This window comes from Camelina sativa, chromosome 17 (assembly GCF_000633955.1).
Source record: "Camelina sativa cultivar DH55 chromosome 17, Cs, whole genome shotgun sequence".
Classification (NCBI taxonomy): Eukaryota; Viridiplantae; Streptophyta; class Magnoliopsida; order Brassicales; family Brassicaceae; genus Camelina; species Camelina sativa.
In genome coordinates, this window is record NC_025701.1 from 9,079,071 (window position 1) to 9,100,671 (window position 21,601).

Genomic DNA, 21,601 nt, shown 5'->3' on the forward strand with positions numbered 1-21,601 from the left:
GTTTGGCACACACGTAACACAATATAATGCTCTAATTTATTCATGATCGATTGTACCGCCATTGTATACAAATCATACATATTTCCATTTATAATACTTATTGGACTACATAGGTTAGGTATTGTTGATACTTGATAGTTGATACCAAAGATCACATTGAAAAGTTTATATTGAAGAAGAGAGAGACGAAGCAGCTTAAACACGTACATGCTTTGTCCACATGTCAATTTTGCAAACACTATTTAACTGATAAAATAGTCCACATGTCAAATATAATTGCATGTTAACAAGATAAAATAGTCCACATGTCAATCATGTAACTATCGCAATAGTCCACATGTAACTAACAAGATAAAATAGTTAACTGACGTGTTCAATTATGACGGGTTTTTATTATCAACTAGGTTGATACCCGCGCTATGCCGCGGGTTATTTTTAGATGATTTTTTATTTTATATATGTTTTATCTCTGCAATCATAATTAAATTAAAATTGTTTGAATCTTTTAGATACATCAGCAAATTTATATTATTGCCTGAAAATGTTTTGATTTCTCTTGTTTGCTAATGTTTTCCATATCTTGAACTGTAGAATTAGAAGAATTAATGAAAATGATAAATATTTTTGAGTTTGAGATAATATTGAGTTTACCGTATGCTCTCAAGTCAGATTGAAGTTGGGACGTATTTGTTAAAGAGAATTCAATGACGTATGCAAAGAATGCTTCATCTAAATATACATACATATATCGTTTCATTAACTATATGCACTATGTTTTAATCTTATTTTTGCTTAGACACATATTTACATTTTTAAAACCATATTGTGTACACACAAATTTTTCAAACCACACTAAGTTTCTATTTTTAACTTGTTTGGTCGGCCAACATTATTTGAAAAGATACATACCAACTCACAAGTATATCGTGTAAATGGTATAGAAGCAAGCGGCTGCTCGGCTGCTCCACTAAACGCTCATATCACAAGCTAAATGGTTATTTGGTCTTTAGAAAAAGTTGGCTAGTATTGGGTTTTATTGTAGTCCATTGTAGTTACATTCAGTTTGTTCCCTCGCACAAATTTGTAATTTTGAACGAACTGTTCATCATCGTTGTACTCCTCTGCGACTTGTTTTAGTAGCTTCTCCTGCAACTCATAAGCATCATCCCCTCGAAGAACATCACACGTCCATGTCATCGAAACCTGATCATTGTGGAGACGGATAAAAGAACATAAGCACTCAGCCCAAAAATGTTCTTCTACACTTGGTAATTGAGGAGTAAGAGAAGTTCATTTCAAGTTTTTAGGGAGACTGTTTGTATGAGAAGTTTGAAAAACGCAATTTATGTAACAAAAAAATGGGAATAAAAAGGAGACTGACCATTTCCAAAGCTCCTCTAATGACTCCACTTAAGACATTGCAGTAGTAAAGACCTTGGCAAGTATTGGGAAGTCCTCCAAGATTATACTGCAGCAAGTCTCATATGCGTACCAGCTTGTCACTGATGCAGTGACCCCTAAGAACATCTTGAACCCCACCTGTGTAATAAGGCAAAGCATGTTACTGCTTCTCAATACCATCAAACTAAAGGAGATATCTACCAGACATTAAACACTATGCTCTAGACTAAACTCAGATTAAACACTTACGGTTTGGTTAATTAAACACTTATGGATTGGTTTGTGACTTGTTTTGCGGCTTCGTAGTGAAAGCCTTAACCAAAGACTATAGAGTTACCAAAGTCATAGATACGTTTCTATCCCTTGATGAAACCTAACACTTTCTCATTGTAGTGAAATCATTAGTTCCACACAAGAGTGCCATAGCCAAATACCCACATCATCATGTTCTCACGGTAATGCTGTATAAGGACAAAAAATAAGCATAAGTAAGAAATCATGATTTTTTGGAGGGAAAATAGCCAGAAAAATAGGGCCAACACAAGTCAAGTGCTAAACACACATATGCAATTAACAATTAAGAAAAATGACAATGGACCAGCATTCAAAATGTTAGTTACTCTTTTAATGTCAACAGATAAGCCCAGTATTTGGTTTATCTTAAAACATAGTAGATAAAGACCCAAAGCATTACCAGTGAGGCTACTTGGAACCCAGTTTTCTCTTCTTGTAAACCCAGTTTTTGAATATACCCTAATCATAAACACTTAGAGAACCTCAATTGTAACATACCATAACAATGTTTAAACAAATCGCATCATATCTAATATTCTGGATCAAGCTATTGTACTAAGAATTGCTACACAAACATATCAGAAAAAAATCTAGGAAATGAGAATGAATAAACAGAGGATACAGTCGACCCATGGCATATGTGCCTCCGCAAACTCTCTAACAATGAACCTGATTGGCATTCACCACTGAACCATTATTCCGAGCGTGTAACTGGTTCTGGTGCAGCAGGTGCGTGAGCTAAAAATAAAAGTGAAAGCTATTATTCAAAAGAAAACATTAAAAAACCAGCAAGAAGAGATCGTTTTGAGAAGGATCAAATAATCAACCTAAATAGTTTCAGCCATTGGATCAAGTATCAGAAAGTAAAGACCAATTCAATTTACAAAAGCAGTGAACATAGCAATGAAATCTACTGAAACAATCCAGATCAAGTAAAGTAAACCACAAGGAGTAAAGTAAAGCACAAGAAGAGGTAAAGCAGATCTCAAAATTGTTGATCTCATTGTAATGAGCCAAAGAAAGAGATCATACACTGGCTATCCTCTTGTTCATGTGGGTCACGGAAAAAAGGGTCACTGCCCAAAAGAGGTCTAGATGATGCCATTGAGCTGGATAGAGCAAAAACCCAGTCTTTGAAGCCTTTCATTACTACCTATTCCAAGCAGGCACACAAAAAAAAGAGAACTACAAAGGGTTAAACAAAGCTGCAAAAATCTTAAAGCTGCATAGGGAAATATAACGCCATCTGCCTTCAATGCATCTATATGAATGAGCTGAAACGGAATCCAGTATCCCTCAAATTCCACGTTCTATATAAGTGAGCTCATTGAAACCCAATAATCCTAAGGTTCGAAATCAGTAAAAGTATTTGAGTAATTTTGACCCCAAAAGAGAGAGCTAAGCAAACACATTTCAATACTAAAGAAATTGAACGAGCTTCAAAGAAACTTGGCTCAATCAAAAAAAGTAGCATCAGAGAAAAGCTCAAGAAAACCTAAAAACAAAGAATAGAGAGATGAGAAACATACCTCATTGAATCGGCGACCATCTAATCGAAGACCTTATGGGTTTACGTACTCCATTGTTGTGAAATCCACCACAACCAATCGACCAACGATGGGGCTAACATCAGCCTGGGATCTGCTCAGATTGGTTGAGAGAGTCGGTCGAAGGTTGGTATCACGGCGAGGAAGAACATAATTGATTAAACGCAGTGTTCGACAAAACCTTATCGATTCTATGCTTTGTCCACATAAGAAAAAAAAAGCTGACCTGTTTTAATTGTTATAATTTGATAGGCTAACCATTTTAATCAATGTGTCAGTTTCTCCTTCAATACAAAAGCTGATGTGTCAGAAGAGGAGCAATACATTGTATTTTTATTGTATTGATTACATTGTCCATTAGGATAATTATCATATACTATATATATCTCACAGAAGACTACAGATATACATATCCGGCGAGTGAACCCAACCATTGTGCTGAAAACCTTGCTAGCTCTCGTAGTTACACCCAATGTTTTAGAAATTGCTAGGTCCTAGTGCGTAGCAAAAAAAAATCAGAAATTAAATAGAGTTAACAAGAGACTAGTTTTAAATTATTTTATTAAATTAATAATAAAACAAAATATAGTACTATATATAATTTTGTTTATATTAAAAGAAAAAATATCAAATAAAATATAAAATTATATTACTGTTTTTAAAATGATGGTAAACATATAAAAGTATAATTTTAAAAGAAAAATTTATAACTTTTATTAAAAGTTTGTACATTAGTTATTATAAAACATAATAAATTCTTAATTTAATTGTCTAAATAACAAAAAATAATATATTTAATTTATATTTGAGGCAAAAAACAATTAATATACACAAAATAATGTGAGAAGTAAGTAGATTAGACAGAATATAATCAAATTGGATAATCATAATCGAATAATCGATGGTAAGCGAGAATTAATCATCAATCAAGGCAGAGAGAGTGGACCTAACAATTTTACGGGGCATAAGGCTGGGGTTACACCACGTGAATCATTTCCAAAAGCTATATATAATCATATAATTTTAAATATTCTTGAAATTGGTTGAATATTAAACTTTGTAGTGCAAAAAACCTCTTAATCATCATGAATATTTTATTGTGGTTGACAAAGACAAAACAGTCTTATTCATATTCATTAACTTTGATTTGAAACTTTGTATAGACCTACTTAAGTTTGATAGAGAGATTAAAACCACACACACACACACACTCAAGACACACAAAAAATGATAGAGACTCGTCATAATGAAATATAATCAATAGTTTTTGTTTTGTCAAATTTCAAGATTCGATTCACATTTCACTAAAGTTGGTTGAGCCTAATTCAATGTTTGCAACTCAAATAGTAAAAAGAAAACGATATTTTTGTGGCATCGTAGTACATGAGTCCTCATTTTTAGAGAAGATAGTATCATAGGACAAGTAAAAAAAGGCGAAGAAACCGTCCTTGAGTCTTGTGACGAGTCCTTTGTTTGGTCATATAAACATGTCAATGGTCGATGAGTCCCCTTTCTACTAACATGCAATAATACCACATTTGCTTTCATAAATCTAAACTATACATTATACAACTCTTGTCACAACTCAGAACTTATATAATTTTTTCTCATTCTTTTTCTTTTTGCTTTTGTACCTCCAATACAGAATCCAATGTCACAAACACCAATTAATCATTCACACAATCCGATAGTATCAAAGCAATTCAACAAAAACAAAAGATATCCAGTTGAAATCTCACTGCAAGCTTTTTTTTTTGTTTGACAATACAAGTTTTTTCTTATATTATATACATTACGTATCGACAGAGATATTTGCTTTCAGACCTACTTGTGTAATTCAATGGTCCATGGTCTATGATCAGATCCTTGAACAACCAATTTTTTTACTAATTTACCTCGCAAACTCGAGTTCTTCACCAGCAGAACTTCTTTCTCTGCATTATATTCCTAACCATTAATACATAGATACCGACTTAGAAGGGCAGCAAAACTAGTTACAGAATGAGACTAACCCGGTACTTAGCTTCCTCTTGTCGGTCTATGTAACTCAAAAGTTCATCTTGCCTCATTAAAGCCTCATGCAACGCCTGTTCATCAACAACACCGAGATTCAGTTGTAATAAGGTTTATAATGACTCGTTATCAGTATCATTCAAGGTTTAGAATCAGATCATAGATCTTCACACCTTTTTCGTGGTGATGAGCTCTGCTTCTAGTGCATCCACGCGATAAACAGCAGCATTCAGCAACTCCTCTTTCTCGTGAGGCATCTCGAATTTCTTCATGTGAAGAGTTTCTAGCTGTTTCTCAAGATCACCGAGTCTGCTTAAAACAGAGGAAATGATAACTCTTTCAGTGATCGTTGAACGAGAAGGTGAAGGAGGACGGGATTCCCTAGCAATATCTTCATCACACAGCTCAGCTCTAGCGCTTGAAGGATGCAACTGTGAGTTTTCTTTAGGCTGTGGCAGAGCCAGAGACACGAGTGTGAAAAAGTTCATGAAGAACACAGTTAGCCAACTCCTGATATGACTCACCAATCCTATTTTGCCCAAACTTGATGTATATTGCGGACCTGCAACACGTTCCATTATATTATTACTTGCTGTTTCACGTTGCTTTGTAATTGGGTAAATGTCTGATGTTCACCGGTCTTACCTTCAGAAGCGTTTGACATCTCTTTGGGCTGCCAAGCAACATCCACAACTATGTCCACCATTGGTACACACTCCTCATACTCAGATAAAACAGTAGGACTTGTGTTACCATTGTCTTTGATCTATTAAAATAAGCATAATAGCATATCAGGTCCTGTATAAGAAATTAAGAAGTAAGAACTTCTACGTATTTGATGTCACTTTTGTACATGAGAACGCTTACAGTTTCAGTAACAGGAGTCAACTTGGGTACATGATTGTTCAAATTTGTTTTCGGTGAAACCATCTCTTCCAATTCAGACCCTGACTCTGCTGTTGATGGGTCACTAACTTTCATCTGAGCCAAGAGAGGAGAGGATTCTTACAGCCTGATAATACACCCAAAAAAACATAGAAAAACTTATGTTGAAACTACCAAAAGACCTTACCCCAGAATCAGTTGGCATATCAGATGAAGATATTTGGGAATCACTGGTTAGGAACGCACCAGCATGCCTACAGAACGTCCCACCACTGCGACCCATCTGCATGAAGACTGAGAAATTATTAGAGTAACATATTATGCATCCTTTATATTTTGGTTTAATGTAAGCATAACAAAAACATAACGAACAATAAGATATGGAATATCAAGACACAAAGCACTCCACCTTTAGTATCTCAGAGTCTTTCCACGGTCCTTTATCAGATCTCATACAACCTCCCTGATCTGCACAAGTGCAAGTACCGCCGAGAAAATCTGGCAGCTGGCTGAACAAGTTCCAAAATATGGTCAGATACTCAGATGTTAAATCACATTCTGGGAATATGATAAGGAAACGAAACATTGAAGACAAACTGTCTACCTGGCATCAATCATCTCAAGTAATTTGTTCTGGTACTTGTTGCCAAGGACCTATTCAGATCACATTGATACAATTAAGTTTTCTTTCTACAGTAAAAAAGTGTAAAAATGGATACATAGAAACCACGGTTAAGTTACATGTATCTTGGAGACAGTCTTTGGATCAAGAAATGATTTCACCGTGCCCCAAAGTAATTTGAAACCAGAGCCGGCATTGATGATAAACATACGGTGAAGAGTCTGCACATATGTTATATCACATGTTATTAAAACAATGCTCAAAACAGGTTATGCTTATGTAAAATTCAATGGCAGCCTGACAATACCTCAGGGTAGTTATCACTATCAATCTTTTGCAGCTGGATTATAAGATCTCGAGCAGTTTTAGTGAAATTTTTTAAACCCTGCAAATATATTCAGACGATTCAGTAAGCCTAATGAAACCACACATAACAAAAGGTCTCAGAATTTGGTTTTAAATGTACCAGGCCTTGAACATCTAGGATAGTTGTACTGGAGTCAATGTGTCTCTTAGCAGCAATGCAGCAAGCTGGGAACTTGACAGTAATAGTTTTCTCAAACTCTTTAACATGATATCTCAGGTACCTTTCCAATGTAGTAACTTGCATGAGTTTGTTTGCGTCTACTTTTCCTAATCTTTCAATGTAAACAGGTCTCCCTTCCTTATCAACACCATGATATCCCTGAGGGTAGCACTTGAGAACTTCATCCAATTCCGGAAACTCAAATTCCTGAAGTGAAGGAACTTAGTCAGCAACTATCTGCGGGTATTGACACAAATACAACACACGAAAATGACAACTTAATAGTACCTCCAAGATAGTGTCAGTGCCAAAATCCCTTCTCCATTGGATCATGTTAGTCCACATTAACTTTGCTTTTCCAAGATCAAATTTCCTAGCAAACAGGAACCTGCAAACAAACAATGTTCTCTCTACTCCATATCAAAATATACTTATAACACAATGAAACACGTCCATGATCTCAACATCAACATAAAAGATGGATTAAGTAGAACACAAGATGGATTAAAAAAAAATGGGAACCTCAACATCATGTGATAGTCATCAAGGCTAGGAGGAAGCAAATGATCAGAGATGAGTGAGTGTCGGAATTCAGAAACAAATCTTAATTCTTCAGCATCATGTATGTCTTCGAAAGTAAGAGAGAGTGTCCGGTCAATGCTTCCCCCCCTGCGGCTGCTGCTCCCTTTCCTCTTCAAGGAATCTCTGAATTTGGTTTTGGAAGATGACTTCTTCCTGAAAAGACCACCAATTCTAGCTTTCTTCTCATCTTCTGAAACTTCCAAATCTGACTTCTTTTCTCTTTTATCACCACCATTGTTTGAGAAACCTTCAAAACCCAGCCAAACCAATAAAAATATATAAGTCAAAACCATCAAATATTTGCGAGTGATGAAAATCTCCACTCTCAAAACCCAAATCGGAAGACTTACAAGGTCTTGTGAGTCGATCGAGAGAACCCGACATGAGGAGAATCGATACCAACTTGTGTGAACTCCAAAAAAAATCGAAACTTTAGAATTTGGAGAAACAAAAAAAAACTGAAATCGGAATTGAAGGAAAGGGAGAGGGGGGTAGATGAAGAAGTAACTGAGGAATTTATTACTATTAATGCGAAATGTGTGAAATTAAATGTTAGCAAAAGTAGTAATCTTCACGGCCGCCGGAAAATATCGTAGCCATTAATGTTGAGAAGAAGATTCCTATAATTTTTTTTTTCTATTTTTTCGTCTGCCTCTTCGTTTTTTTGGTTACCTAAAAAATTATTTACGTTATCATGACACGTGGCGAGTAGTTGCTCGATCATCATGTGAAACCTCCTCTTGGCGGGAACTCGGTTTATTCGGTTTATTCTGTTTTTAGTATTTTCTTCTTCTTCAAATTGAGAGTTTAAGTATTCCTAGTTAAATTATAAATCAGGGTCAAATGAAAGATATTATTAAGTTCGAATCAATTTTTAGTTAGACTATATTTGTTTTGTTATATGCTTATCAGCTTATGCATACAAAAGTATACAACACTATAAAATCAATAATTTATTCATCCGGGCCTACTTCCGATGATCGGTTTATGTGATAATGTAGTAAAGACAAATCACAGAAAGAACCTTTAATAATTATGATTTTTTTCCTTTTTAATTAAAAGTAGAGTAGGATATTTTAGAGAAGATCAATAATGTAATAAAATATGTACACATCACGATCACGCTACATACATTTTTGTCCGTATTCTTGAGAATTATAAACTAAACAACCAGTACGTGCACAAGTGTAGATAGAGTCATAGAGAAAAGTATTTTACAATCTCTTTCCAGTCTCCATCATACCAGAGATATTTTTTTGTTTTTGTGGAAGCCTTTCTTCCACCCCACTTGATCTCAAACTTCTGGTAGCAATGGCTTCTTTATTATTTACTTTAATCATATACTAATATCAATTACCTTGCTTGGTCTTCCGACCTGCCTGAAGAAAACACACACAAAAATTAATTACTATTTCTGTTTGCGTATTTTAAAGCCAATGGGATGAGAGCTTGTATTACAATACCTGTCATGTGTACTTCCTTAATTTGCGTTTTGCCTGAAACTGGCCAAGCTTGTCTCTCCACTCAGCTGCAAAATCAATGGCAAAACCAAACAAGACATTGATCGATCTTTGATTTCTTGAACAAAAAAAAAACATAAGAAACTCCAGAATCTTTCACACACCATTATTTTCTCTATGAACAACAACATGGACATTTTCACTAAACAGAGCGCAAACTTTTATCACACTGCATTACAACGGGGAATATAAGCTTCACGGTTAATGTATATGGGAAGGGTGATAGCAAAGCTTACCGGCTTCATCATACCGTTCTTCATCAACAGCTTGCATCATGTTCCTCAATAAGTCAAACTCTTTTGTATCAAAACAAGGCTGACCATTTGGCCTAACCCAAATGAAAACAATGTTACTAAGTTTGTAAACTTACCAGCAAAAGAAAGGATCTTAAATGATTAATTTCACATTTCAAAGGATTACCTGTCTAGTTCAGTGAATAATAAACCATCTGAAGCAGGTGTTTGCTTTGATAGCTTTCCCGAATCAATGACTCTCATTCCATCACTATAAGCTAGATACTTGTTAACTTGGATAGGTACCTAAAAGAGTGAGTATTGACACCATTTTTCAACAGTTAATATGATCTCATGAAGATAACTCTTGTGTGATTGTTTCTCTTCAAAAGAAAGTTTGAAAACATGGTTATGGTAATATAACTATACCTTGCATCTAACAGCTATGTTAATTGCATCTGAAGGACGGAGATCGAAGCTAACACACTCCGACTTATTACCACCAACCTGCAATCCCATCATTAGTAAATACATTACGGATTTTGAATTTCAAAAGAAAACATTTAGAAGGATGCATTTCTAGGCCAAAATTGCAAACCTTTGAAAGGTATAACTCTGCAAAATATGCCTCGTGAACTCTTGTGGTAACTCTAACAAGCCTAACCTGCAGAAAAATAGTTGGAACATCCTCATATAAGAATTTGTATCTCTACAATGAAAATAATAGAAAAAGAGAGGAGAGAAGGACCGCAACACTTACCTCGTAACCCATTTTTTCGACCATCTCCTTCACCACTTGGTACATAGTGGGTCTTGCCTACACAACCAGTAACCAAGAAAATCCATAAACCATCTCTTCATAACTACTCTTGACTGATTCTAACAAAACCATAATACAAGAATAATAGAAGCCTACTATTTGAACATTTGTCAATGCTGCCATGAGTAAAACACTAGGCATCTCCACTGCAATGTAAAAAACATAAAACAGAGGAAAGAGATTCAAAACACCGGGACAAAATAAGCTTTTGCAAACGAAAAAACTGGGTCTTGATATCACATACAGACGATAATAGGAAGAAGAAGACCAGTTCCATCTTCCATTTTGAGCACAATAGCAGAGTGTGGAGCATAATTTGGAAGATTCCCTCCCTGAGGATTGTTATGGACACATCTAAGTTGCCTACCATCCCTCATCTTCACCATGAAACCATCTGGTCCACTCTTTACCTCAACTTTACATACAAAACAATACATTAACACACAAGAAGAGGATGAGAGTGAACTCATGGTTTGAAATATACTAATTATTAACACCGGGATTACCAGCTTCCAGAACACTAGAGTTGACATAATCATCATCGTTCTCGTTGAAATTCTCAGCTGTGCTTCCGGTACCATCAGAATGCGAGCTGAAAAGACATTTTATACTCTTACACCTCCGAATACTTACTGTAGCAACCTGGGACTTAACATTTCTGGTCTGATTACCACCCAAGAATTGGTTTCTGAGCAACCTAGGTTTGGAAACAGAGCAGTTGACAAGTGAAGCAGAAGCAGAGACACCCAATTGTCTGGGACCAGCACTAGGGCAAACAACCGGTGTATGAAGCGACCTCATCTCCACTCTGTTCATGCAGAACCCAGAAAAATTCAACGAGGACTCAAAATGAAAACTTTTAGTATCCAACAACACTACCAACATCTCTGAAGAGTGAACCCTAACTCGATCTTCAAAATCACAAACGAATTCCCAAAAATAGTAGTAACTACTTTATTTGCTAGACAAATCACGGATCAACACACAAAAAAAAATACAATAACTTAACGGTCAGGGTAAGAAAAAAAAAAGGATCGGTGATCTTGATCAAAAGAAGTGAAAACTATAATTTATTTATATCATCTAGTAGCTGAATTGATCAGACCACGCAATCGCATAATATTCGTTGAATCTATCCTTTGTAACTGAAAAGAAAAAACAGAAGTAGTGAGATCTTACCTACAAATTCGTAAGATTCAATTGGATGGATCAACAGAGAACTAAAAAGAAGAATCCCGAACAGACAGATCAACAATAACAGAGGAAAAATAAAATAAAAAGAATCTCTGTGACTCTGTCAATTTTATCGACTCATGTTTGCTTCAATTGACGAATGTACCCTTTCACCGATGTCTTGCATTTGCTTAAGATAGGTTCAGAACATGGTCGTAGAGAAAGGATAAAAATGAAAATTCCGATGTATAAGCCGTGAATGGTGACGTAGAAACTCGTAAGAAACTGACAAGTCATCAAGTAACAGTCACCGAATAAATTAAGCCTAAATGGACGCCACGTGTATGGCGCCTGTGTCAGGGATGGTTATGGATAAGGTTGTTAATGTTGGATGTGACACTAGTGGGATGTGCGATACTGTTTTCTAGTTTTGGTCCTAGGCCCATTTACATATATATCGGCCCAATATTTTCATTCAGTCCGTGAGGAGAGGTTGTAAAATCAACCTACATAGAATAGTGTAAGGGAAGATAATTTCAATTTTATTTATCTTACATAATTGATATATATATATTTTATCTTGCATAATTGATATTTGTTAAAAATTTATATATCTCGATCACTTCTGTTTAGCTCAATTACTTTCTCGGGTGCAACACGACGACACACCTCTTCGTATACAGACAATCTATAAGGACCACCTTTGTCGCCACTGTACAAGGAACAGTACAAAATTCTCCAATTCTAAAATAGTGAAGATAGATCTGCGAAAGTGCTAATAATACTGTTTAGAACAAAAACAATTTAATCCTCGTCTTCATCACTACCATAGTCTTGGAATAAAGACACTAAACTGCTTTTAGCCACACCATCGCTTTTCTTCTCCTCTGGTTTTGCAGAACTTGGTTTGGATTGCTTCTTGATGACTTTTATGTTGAACAAATGTTTGCTGGTAGCTTGTCTCTTAGGCTCCTTTGGTTTATCTGATTGAAAATGGAGAATCCCATCAAAGTTTATTCAAGTGAAAAAAGAAAAGAAAATCAAAATCGTAAACTTCAAAAGAAAGATTGATATAACCCACCTGCAGAAGAACTAGTCAAAATATCTGTGGGGTTGCTTGGACTTTCCTCTGATGCCTTTCTCTTCTGTATTCAAATTAAAAGAATTACCAGAGTTAGTCGTGATTCAAAAACAAAATCAACACATGGTGATAGAACGAGACAGATCTGAAAGAATTATGTTTTTATGGCGGATACATACCTTTGAAAGATCTGAAGATGATCCTTTCTTCTCCTTATTATGGCTGGGATAATCAAAGCTCTCATCATCATCATTATCAAAGTCGTCATCTGCAATCCTCCTAATAACTTCTTTCTGTTTCTGCATTTCAGATAAAGTAGGAAATATGAACAAAGTTTAGCAAAGCTTAGTAACATGTGGAGAACCAACAATTTACACAAAAGAATGATACGAAAACTTACACCAAATATAGACTTTATAACTGCTTCATCTTCTTCTTCTATTCGTTTTACCTGTCAAAAGAAACAGAAATTATTGCCTCAGTCAGCGATAGAACTTAACATATCAATAACCCAGACGACTTTTATCAGAGAGAGGTACACTACGATGTAAGCCGTGCAAAGAGCAGCAAGATGGCTTACGAAGTTTGAAATTACTGTTTCTTATTAACTTAAAAACTCTTATGTCTCTATTAAGAAGCAACAGAGCGACAGGAACATACCTTTTCAGCACCTGTTCTTTGCAAGGCCTCCAGCATCGCATCTACGCTAACATGAGCATGTCTAGTCTGCAAAACGAAAAATAAAAAGTAAATCAGTACAAAAAAACTTAACGAATTAAATCTTTGGAGTTGGACACTGTGATCAAGAAAGGAGAAGAAACTAAAGGGGCATCAGTCTCATACCTTCATGGATTTCATTTCATCAAGTGCAGCTATAATGTCCATTTCTCTTTTAGAGTCCAAAGTTCTGTTCTCCAAGGACTTCATCGCATCCCCCATCTCCTCAGCATCTCTTTTCTGTTTATCCTTATCAACCTCCTGCACAGAAGAAAGCAAAGTAAAAATTAGTATACTAGAAAGGTGTGCATTCGTATCGGGTACGTAATCCTCAAAGCTAAATGTCTAAAGTCCTTACCTCATCTTCAGCACGCCAGGGTTCATAATTACGAGATGCCCCAGATTCGACAATGTAATCAGAATTCTGTGGATCCGTCTTCATTGTCAGCTCTGCAGAACACTTGGTGCACTTGAAGTAGAATCTAAATATTTGAATCCCAAGATACGTCTGCATATCAGGAAAAAAAAAAAACCTTTTAATTAGATAGAATAAAGCCACACATAACACCACGAAAAACTATTCAAGCAGTTCGAACTAACATTATGGTAAAGGCAACTCAAAATAGCTAAAATTCTCGAAACCCTAAAACCCCAAATCTGAATTTTCAAGATAGATTTCAAATTAACGAACTGACGACAATAATCTCGATATTATTTTCACTGAAACCCTAAAAAAAAGATCAGATTACACTCCTAAGCATCCGTATCAACAATCTCAATTACATTGAACCTACAGATCAAACCAAAAATCGAATTGATTCAATTACCTCGCCAAGGACGTCTTCTTTACGGGAATTGAACTTGGTGCCCTTGTAGATATAGTTTCCGCAGGTACCGCATCGGACACTCATTGGAAGCATCATACGAACCTTGATCTGCTGGTTCTTCGGTCGCCGGACCCTGGGAATGAGCCTAGGATCGAAGTCTGGCGGATAATACTTGTTAAGCACCTTTCGTTCTCCCATGTCGCCGCCTCTTTCTTCTTCCTCCTCCTCGAGCTTCTTCTTCTTCTTCTGAGCAAAATCACAGGAAAAAGGAAAATTTTCTTTATGATTGATTTCACGCTTTCGTTTCTGTCTCAACTTCCTCATAGAGATATATATATATATAACCCGTCCGAAGCACCGCTACGAGAAATCGGGTCATGGGCTTAGGCCTGAGTTCAATTTTGGGCTAAAATAAAAGAGTCAACCACAATTACCGGGTTATGCGTTCGGGTCACGGGTAATCAAACTAATAAACCAAAGTCAAACAGTGAGAATGGAAATAATCAAATTCAACCAAGAAGTCCTCTTTGTTCCACTCATAGCAATACCTACCCATTAACAACTAAAATAGCACAACAACAGCAACCGGATCCAAAAGATTAAACCCTTTAGCAAAGGAATCAACTTTAATCCGGAAATAGTCAGACTTTTGTCTCCATTTTACACTTATTGTTTACAGCTAGCCGGTCAAGTTCACTCTTCTTTTAGTCTTTTCTTATATTTTATCTCGATGATACTCATATGATTTAGATATTTCCACATTTATATTAGCATTTTATTATAGATAGAGAAATAACGTGTACAATATGAATTACATCTCTACTACATAAAACCACAATTCTTGACGAGTTAACCAGAAGCTTCTTCCAACTCCGGCGAAGGATCAAGCCTCACAGGAGACACCAAAGGATCCTTCACAATCCGTCGAATCTCCGCTTTTTCACCCCATAGACTATACTTGAGAAACGCAACCACAATGCCACCCACAAACTTCCTCATCTCACTCTTTTTCCCTTTCCCATTCTTACACATGCAACCGGCCATAAACCCGACAAAACCGGGCAAATCATCGTCCAACATATCCATATGTCCGAAATCCGCAGCCACGAAATGGGATTTCGTCGCCTTACACTCTCTGTAAAACTCCTCATGGTTCAAGTCCGTTGGTGCGCATGGCGGCATCACGTTCTTCCTCTCCGGTCCAAGTCCCGTTCCCACCACTACAACCGGTATGTCCAGCTCGAACGAGTCCGGTTCATAGGTTAAGATATGCGGATCTGTTCTCATGAACTTGTTGGATCCTGCCACTGGATCGATTCCTATTAAAGCCGAAAATTTGAAAGACGGGTCTAATGTCGCGGCGTGGCCTAACGCAACCGCAAACGCGGTTTTCCCGCCACGGCTGTGGCCTACGAGTGCGGTGTATTCCCCATGAGCGTTTACTGAACTTGGGAGGTGAGCTTTGAGGTTCTCTGTTGTCCAGTTTATAACACTTCCAGCATCGTCCACTTCCACTTGCCCTCCCGGCGGCATTAATTTGCACAACTATCATTTCCAATATATGTTAAACAGTTTATAGATTCACATAACAAGCAATGTTCTTTATTAATTATATAGTAATAATAATAATGTAAATATAGTTACCTGTGGGGCAACAAGAATGTAGCCATGAGAAGAAACGTGGTTAAGAAGGTCGGAGTAGAAGTAGTTGTGGAGATAAAAGCCATGGAAGAACAAAACGACGGGATAAGTTCCGGCGACTGTTGGGGAAATGATTATCACCGGCTTTGGTGGCGCCGTTAAATCGTTTCTCGACGGATCCGCTGTTATCACGGTTGTCGGAAGGCTTCCCATCTCAAACGCAGCGGGAGTTGCCACCGTGAGAAGCGTCTGACTGTCATGATCATCTATGGCCTCCATTTGTAACATTATTAGAGAGTAGTGTAAAGATTTTACTATGTATGAATATTTCGAGATCTAGCTCGTTGTTTGTATATATAGATGAGATTTTTCTTATCCTTTTTCTATTTTTTCTGTGGTTATCGGGCCTCTCGTAATAAAATGTAACAAATTATTTTCATGAAAACAATAAATGCATGGGCTGCGCATAAATAAAAGAGCACGTGTTGATTCGAAATGTTAAAAGTTAGTTATAATAGTGTAGTGTGTGGGATATAAATGTACGGGGTGTTACACAGTCACTACAATAACTGTATTTTATAAATGGCTTTATTGCAGATGTTGTGTGTCTGAAAAATGTGTATTTTACATAGTCATTACAATAGCTGTATTTTAAGGATTATGGGGTCAGTTTGCTGTGTGGCTGACTGCAAAAGATAGAAGTCTTCCTAGTGGCCCTGGAACTAGTGGAGCTACTACTCATAGTCCAGTGTGCTCACCACCACCTTGGAGTTTTCAAGCGGGACAACAGGAGGCGTGTGGCTAATAAGATTATTGATTTATCTAATCATGGATACGATGCCGTTAGGCTTAGAGAGAGTTACCTTCATCTGAGAGTGTAAGCTTTTCTGAGGATTTAGCTACTCCCGACTCTCAGAAATCCGCAAACTCAGAAGAGATAGTAACAATTTCGATTCTTACGGCTCCTTTAATGGGCAAAAGTCCTATGTTTCAGTTTCCTTCTTCAAGTAATTTTCATTTAAACACTTTTTTTTTTTTTTTTGGAGTTTTAAAGATCAAGAGACATTTCATCCTTTGGTTGGTTGTGCTCACTCCCAAAGCTGATTAAAGGTGGCAGATAGATTTTGGTTACAAGTCGTATCATCTTCTGTATGGATTCATGTTTGGAAAGATGTCATGGTAAGGGTTGGTGTTGGTCTTCTCGTTCGTACTTATCAAACAACTACCAGAAACTTCGGGAGGAGGCTTCTCTAGCTAGTTTAGTTATGTATACATTTGAGAGAATCCTCTTTTAAAAACCGTTTGTATTTGGGGCGTGATGTGACTTTTGGTGTGAATATTTTGGTCTTTGTTTTGCTGTAAATAAACAAGTGAGATTCAAAATTTGGCTGATGAAAACTTGCAAACTAGCTCTGCAACTAGAGCTTCTACAAATTCTATCTTACCGATTTTTTTGGCTTCAGAGCCTTTGAACATATGTGACTTAAACTATTGATTCTCCTTTGATATCGATAAGAAAGATGTTTATAGCCAACATGCCAATAGGAGTTACGTTTCTACCTTAAACGGACAACCATCATGATCCTGCACAAGTTGTTTCAATCATGTACATGTAAGTACCAGAGTAAGATTCTTATAACTCTCTAACCATGAAATACTTGTTGTACATATTGATTTTATAGAGTGCCAAACTCACTACTCATCATCCACAAGAATACAAGATAAAAAGAAAAATTAAATATCTTCCACTTTCACAAACTTTGCAACAAAAAAAAGTCCGAACTAACTCTTGCCAATACATATCCTACTTATGCAATCCTTCCCGTAAGATTCCTCTGTTGTTCATAAGCTCTCCATGGTTTTTTCAATACAGGAATCATTATTTTCCAAAATCTAGGCCAACAACAAGTCTACACAGTTTTCTTGTTCTTCAGTTGATAAAGAGAATTCAGAAAAGCAAAGGAATACAGTTTATCTAGAACAAAAAAGGATCCGTAGCCAACCTTAAAAACATTCCTACTCGTTCTTGCAGATTGATCTTTCACATTTGAGCCGATGGATTCCCTTTGCTACTTTCTCGTTTGTAAGCCAAAGTATTATATAACGGACAGGGGCTTGCTCATTTCAGATGGTCTACAAGTAATTAGGACAAGTAACAATCAGACAAAAGTCATCATAAGTGATAGGCTAACCAATTGAAGGAAATTAAAAACCTTATCATTAGAGGATATAGGGACCAACCTCTTTACAACTCTTCAGGTTTATCAATATGCAGATGAAACAGCAAGTATCAGAGAGTAACAAGACACACAGTCCAGAGGGAAGGAGGAGAGCCGAGCCGAGAACAGAACTTTCCCAATCTAGTACCATCTCTCATCCCTCCACGAAACCAAAAACTGTTATCTTTTTAATGAAGGGTTTTCGACCTGCCAAGCAAGTGCACCTGTCATGGCAAAGGTCAGACCTCCTTAGTCTCTCTTGTACATCTGTTTCTGGTCAGTTTGAAAGATCAAACATAAACCTCTGCAAGCTGTGTTAAATCTAATCCTTTCTTTGTCAACGAGGGTTGATTAGAATCAACGAGAGTTGATAATCAGATCATCGAGAGAGATGATATATATGATCCGATCAATGAGAGTTGATGGAAAGATCATCGAGAGATGATATGATCAGATCAACGAGAGTTGATTGAAGCATTATCAAGAGATGATAAAAAGACCAACGAGAGACGTTGATTGGAGGATCATCAAGAGATGATTGAAAGACCAACGAGAGACGTTGATTGGAAGACCAACGAGAGCTGATCATAAGACCAACGAGAGCTGATCATAAGACTAACGAGACTTGATTGAAAGACCAACGAGAGCTGATAAAAAGACCAACGAGAGACGTTGATTGGAAGATCATCGAGAGACGATTGAAAGACCAACGAGAGCTGATCATAAGACCAACGAGAGACGTTGATTGGAAGATCACCGAGAGTTGATCATAAGACCATCGAGAGATGTTCATAAGACCAACGAGAGACATTGATTGAAATACCAACGAGAGACGTTGATTAGAAGATCATCGAGAGTTGATTATAAGACCAACGAGAGCTGATCATAACCAACGAGAGTTGATCATAAGACCATCGAGAGATGATCATAAGACCAACGAGAGATGATCATAAGACCAACAAGAGTTGATCATAAGACCATCGAGAGTTGATCATAAGACCAACGAGAGCTGATCATAAGACCAACGAGAGCTGATCATAAGACCAACGAGAGAGTTGACCGGAAGATCATCGAGAGATGATAAAGAGACCATCGAGAGAGTTGACTGGAAGATCATTGAGAGATGATAAAAAGACCATCGAGAGATGTTGATTGGAAGACCAACGAGAGACGTTGATTGGAAGATCATCGAGAGATGATAAAGAGACCAACGATAGTTGATCATTAGACCATCGAGAGATGATCATAACCAATGAGAGTTGATTGGAAGATCATCGAGAGATGATAAAGAGACCAACGAGAGTTGATCATAAGACCATCGAGAGATGATAAAGAGACCAACGAGAGTTGATCGTAAGACCATCGAGAGATGATCATAAGACCATCGAGAGATGATCATAAGACCAACGAGAGCTGATCATAACCAACGAGAGACGTTGATTGGAAGATCATCAAGAGATGATAAAGAGACTAACGAGAGTTGATCATAAGACCATCGAGAGATGATAAAAAGACCAACGAGAGTTGATCATAAGACCATCGAGAGTTGATCATAAGACCATCGAGAGATGATAAAAAGACCAACGAGAGTTGATCATAAGACCATCGAGAGTTGATCATATGTGTTTTTGTCCATACGCCTCTATATGAATACGTAATACCTACAAGACAGAATACAAAACAGAATGAGTCAGAAGACTGTCATCCAAATCTAACCAGAAGATTGAGAAACAGTAGGCATAGACAAGAATGTACCTCGATGGACAGGCCTGAAAACTCAATAATCCATCCCGAATAAGCACTAAGGATCAGCGATACTCCCGGATCATCAGAACAAGACAAGCCAAACCTTAAAAAGAAGAGCATCGGTTAGATAAAAAGATTTAAAAGGATAGTCATATTAAGAAAAGCAACAAAACTTACATGAAGATAACAGAGACATCTACAAGATAGATCCTTCCTTCTTTCATTGGAAGATATACACAGAGCGTTGATTAGATATATCCACGACGGTTGATGAATGATGATTGGATCAACGAGCCTTGGTTATATATATCAACAAGGGTTGTTGGTTAGGATCAACGAGGGTCGTTGATAAGTATCAATGAGGGTCGATGATAAGCATCGATGAGCGTTGATGATTGGATCAACGGGAACTGATCAGGATATGTTTGTCCCATGCAAATCTCTACAAGAATACCAAAACAAAACAGAGTTAGAAACTTAAGACTTCATACGGACGAAACACAAACCAGAAACCGGATTCTACATGATAATATGTAAGCAAAATATCCGAATGATATATATATATATATATATGCGTAGATAACAACTTACCTCGATGTTGGATCGATCAATCGCAAATCGACGCAAAAGATCAACAACTAGGGTTAACCATTAGAGATCAACGAGAATTGATGAACAGATGTTAATAAATCGAGCAAAACCCTAAATAGATGATAAAAAGACTAGAAATCTAATCAGAGAAGGGAATAAGAATCATCGTTATGCAAACCAAAAAAAAAAAAAGGATACAGAAGCTATGAACATTCATCGATCACATTTTTTCATATAATATATATAGAGGAGAGGGAGAGCAAAAACCAAAACCGAGCCGGAATAGGATTTCGAATAGATCCTACGGTTGTTAATTGTTTTAGTATAACGCAATCGACGGTGCAGATCATGAATCACAAATATAAAAGATGGTTTTATAAATAAAGGCGGTTAACTGTAGTATGTTCTAGATGGTTAATCTATATACACTAAAAAACATTTTGGGCTTTTTTCATTCATCTTCAATTCTTCACAACTCACCGACGATTGGGCCGGGCCGGAGTAGACGCTGACTTAACAAAGCGAAAAAGAGACAACTTGGCGATATCAGAAACGGCACCGTAGCGAACAGGGCGGATTCACTGATGAGAAACTCATACGCCGCCTCCAAAAGCAGCTTCTCGCCAGAACCGAGACATCACCGGAGCGACCGTACATATCCCACATCTGCCTCACCACTTTCTCTCTCTCTTCAATTTCCTGTCAAAAATTTCATATAAAATTCTCAAAAATTCAAAAAACGAAGAACCAAATTTGAATTAACAATTTCAATCAACTAAATTCTTCAGATGTAGTAGGTAACGAATTTAGTTGATTCACCAGATGTTTTCAGCAACAATATCAATCAACTAAATTCTGAAGGAAGGTCACCAGAGACAGTGGCAAGTAAAACAGAGAAGTATGATCCTACGTGTCCTATATGCACAGAGACACATGTTACTAAATTACAAGAGATGTAAAAACCGTGTGGGTAGATAGATAGTTTATGTCCGCAGTAAATGTGAAGATCTTGTGTTCCAGAAACTAGGAAAGCCAGAAGGAAAAGTTCTGAATGATGGATCCTAGTTCAAGTACCAAAGGGCTCCACGTTTAAGTCTTCTATGAAAAGGCAGCACCAAGTGGAGCAAACCCTTAGCCTGGGATTCTACATCAAAGAAGATCTT

At 36.9% G+C, this 21,601-nt stretch overlaps 4 protein-coding genes and 2 long non-coding RNA genes across 12 annotated transcripts; all 6 read right to left on the minus strand.

The window, feature by feature from the left end:
- LOC104756308 lies at positions 934 to 3,457 on the minus strand. Of its 3 annotated transcripts, XR_762294.1 has the most exons (6): positions 3,225 to 3,456; positions 2,728 to 2,848; positions 2,096 to 2,433; positions 1,651 to 1,862; positions 1,382 to 1,539; positions 934 to 1,203 (listed from the first exon to the last, which is right to left on the minus strand). It is a non-coding gene; the product is annotated as an uncharacterized LOC104756308 (long non-coding RNA). The 3 variants fall into 3 exon arrangements; XR_762295.2 differs by having other exon boundaries at positions 1,651 to 2,433; positions 2,728 to 2,844; positions 3,225 to 3,457; XR_762293.1 differs by having other exon boundaries at positions 1,651 to 2,433; positions 3,225 to 3,457.
- LOC104756309 (phosphatidylinositol/phosphatidylcholine transfer protein SFH4-like) lies at positions 4,910 to 8,528 on the minus strand. Its single transcript, XM_010478883.2, has 14 exons — positions 8,221 to 8,528; positions 7,811 to 8,117; positions 7,577 to 7,676; positions 7,229 to 7,495; positions 7,070 to 7,147; positions 6,882 to 6,983; positions 6,745 to 6,794; positions 6,550 to 6,649; positions 6,328 to 6,423; positions 6,123 to 6,236; positions 5,901 to 6,021; positions 5,429 to 5,817; positions 5,255 to 5,329; positions 4,910 to 5,176 (listed from the first exon to the last, which is right to left on the minus strand). The coding sequence occupies exons 1-14, from the start codon at positions 8,252 to 8,254 to the stop codon at positions 5,156 to 5,158; spliced, it is 1,854 nt and encodes a 617-aa protein (XP_010477185.1). The 5' UTR covers positions 8,255 to 8,528; the 3' UTR covers positions 4,910 to 5,155.
- LOC104756310 (bifunctional nuclease 2) lies at positions 8,945 to 11,783 on the minus strand. Of its 3 annotated transcripts, none has more exons than XM_010478886.2 (11): positions 11,623 to 11,779; positions 10,950 to 11,251; positions 10,688 to 10,858; positions 10,540 to 10,589; positions 10,384 to 10,440; positions 10,222 to 10,287; positions 10,053 to 10,130; positions 9,811 to 9,929; positions 9,627 to 9,718; positions 9,334 to 9,398; positions 8,945 to 9,245 (listed from the first exon to the last, which is right to left on the minus strand). In XM_010478886.2, exons 2-10 carry the CDS (start codon positions 11,242 to 11,244, stop codon positions 9,337 to 9,339), a joined length of 990 nt encoding a protein of 329 aa, XP_010477188.1. In that variant the 5' UTR covers positions 11,245 to 11,251; positions 11,623 to 11,779; the 3' UTR covers positions 8,945 to 9,245; positions 9,334 to 9,336. The 3 variants fall into 3 exon arrangements, with proteins under 3 accessions (XP_010477188.1, XP_010477186.1, XP_019095343.1); XM_010478884.2 differs by having other exon boundaries at positions 8,945 to 9,249; positions 11,623 to 11,777; XM_019239798.1 differs by lacking the exons at positions 8,945 to 9,245; positions 9,334 to 9,398 and adding an exon at positions 9,540 to 9,559 and having other exon boundaries at positions 11,623 to 11,783.
- LOC104756311 (coiled-coil domain-containing protein 94 homolog) lies at positions 12,240 to 14,543 on the minus strand. The gene is made up of 8 exons (XM_010478887.2): positions 14,242 to 14,543; positions 13,773 to 13,922; positions 13,541 to 13,675; positions 13,358 to 13,423; positions 13,098 to 13,148; positions 12,877 to 12,996; positions 12,698 to 12,761; positions 12,240 to 12,599 (listed from the first exon to the last, which is right to left on the minus strand). The coding sequence occupies exons 1-8, from the start codon at positions 14,437 to 14,439 to the stop codon at positions 12,421 to 12,423; spliced, it is 963 nt and encodes a 320-aa protein (XP_010477189.1). The 5' UTR covers positions 14,440 to 14,543; the 3' UTR covers positions 12,240 to 12,420.
- Positions 14,987 to 16,267, minus strand: LOC104756312 (chlorophyllase-1-like). Its single transcript, XM_010478888.2, has 2 exons — positions 15,886 to 16,267; positions 14,987 to 15,786 (listed from the first exon to the last, which is right to left on the minus strand). The coding sequence occupies exons 1-2, from the start codon at positions 16,168 to 16,170 to the stop codon at positions 15,091 to 15,093; spliced, it is 981 nt and encodes a 326-aa protein (XP_010477190.1). The 5' UTR covers positions 16,171 to 16,267; the 3' UTR covers positions 14,987 to 15,090.
- Positions 17,532 to 21,545, minus strand: LOC104756313. 3 transcript variants are annotated; one of them, XR_002036357.1, is made up of 6 exons: positions 21,258 to 21,545; positions 20,439 to 21,137; positions 20,025 to 20,289; positions 19,857 to 19,950; positions 18,124 to 19,762; positions 17,532 to 18,015 (listed from the first exon to the last, which is right to left on the minus strand). It is a non-coding gene; the product is annotated as an uncharacterized LOC104756313 (long non-coding RNA). The 3 variants fall into 3 exon arrangements; XR_002036358.1 differs by having other exon boundaries at positions 20,919 to 21,544; XR_002036356.1 differs by having other exon boundaries at positions 20,439 to 21,544.

Bases quoted from the DNA above. Each gene is read 5' to 3' on its own strand.
- LOC104756310 (XM_010478886.2), bottom strand. From the start codon at position 11,244: ATGAGGTCGCTTCATACACCGGTTGTTTGCCCTAGTGCTGGTCCCAGA. The intron at 10,859-10,949 runs GTAATCCCGGTG...TTGTATGTAAAG, and splicing joins CTCTAGTGTTCTGGAAGCTG to TTGAGGTAAAGAGTGGACCA. The intron at 10,590-10,687 runs GTATGTGATATC...TTTACATTGCAG, and splicing joins TCTTCTTCCTATTATCGTCT to TGGAGATGCCTAGTGTTTTA.
- LOC104756309 (XM_010478883.2), bottom strand. From the start codon at position 8,254: ATGTCGGGTTCTCTCGATCGACTCACAAGACCTT. The intron at 7,496-7,576 runs GTACTATTAAGT...CCTTCACTTCAG, and splicing joins GCACTGACACTATCTTGGAG to GAATTTGAGTTTCCGGAATT. The intron at 7,148-7,228 runs GTACATTTAAAA...ATATATTTGCAG, and splicing joins TCCTAGATGTTCAAGGCCTG to GGTTTAAAAAATTTCACTAA.
- LOC104756312 (XM_010478888.2), bottom strand. From the start codon at position 16,170: ATGTTACAAATGGAGGCCATAGATGATCATGACAGTCAGACGCTTCTC. The intron at 15,787-15,885 runs GTAACTATATTT...TGGAAATGATAG, and splicing joins ACATTCTTGTTGCCCCACAG to TTGTGCAAATTAATGCCGCC.
- LOC104756311 (XM_010478887.2), bottom strand. From the start codon at position 14,439: ATGGGAGAACGAAAGGTGCTTAACAAGTATTATCCGCCAGACTTCGAT. The intron at 13,923-14,241 runs GTAATTGAATCA...CCTGATATGCAG, and splicing joins AAGAAGACGTCCTTGGCGAG to ACGTATCTTGGGATTCAAAT. The intron at 12,600-12,697 runs GTGGGTTATATC...ATTTTCAATCAG, and splicing joins TTTGACTAGTTCTTCTGCAG to ATAAACCAAAGGAGCCTAAG.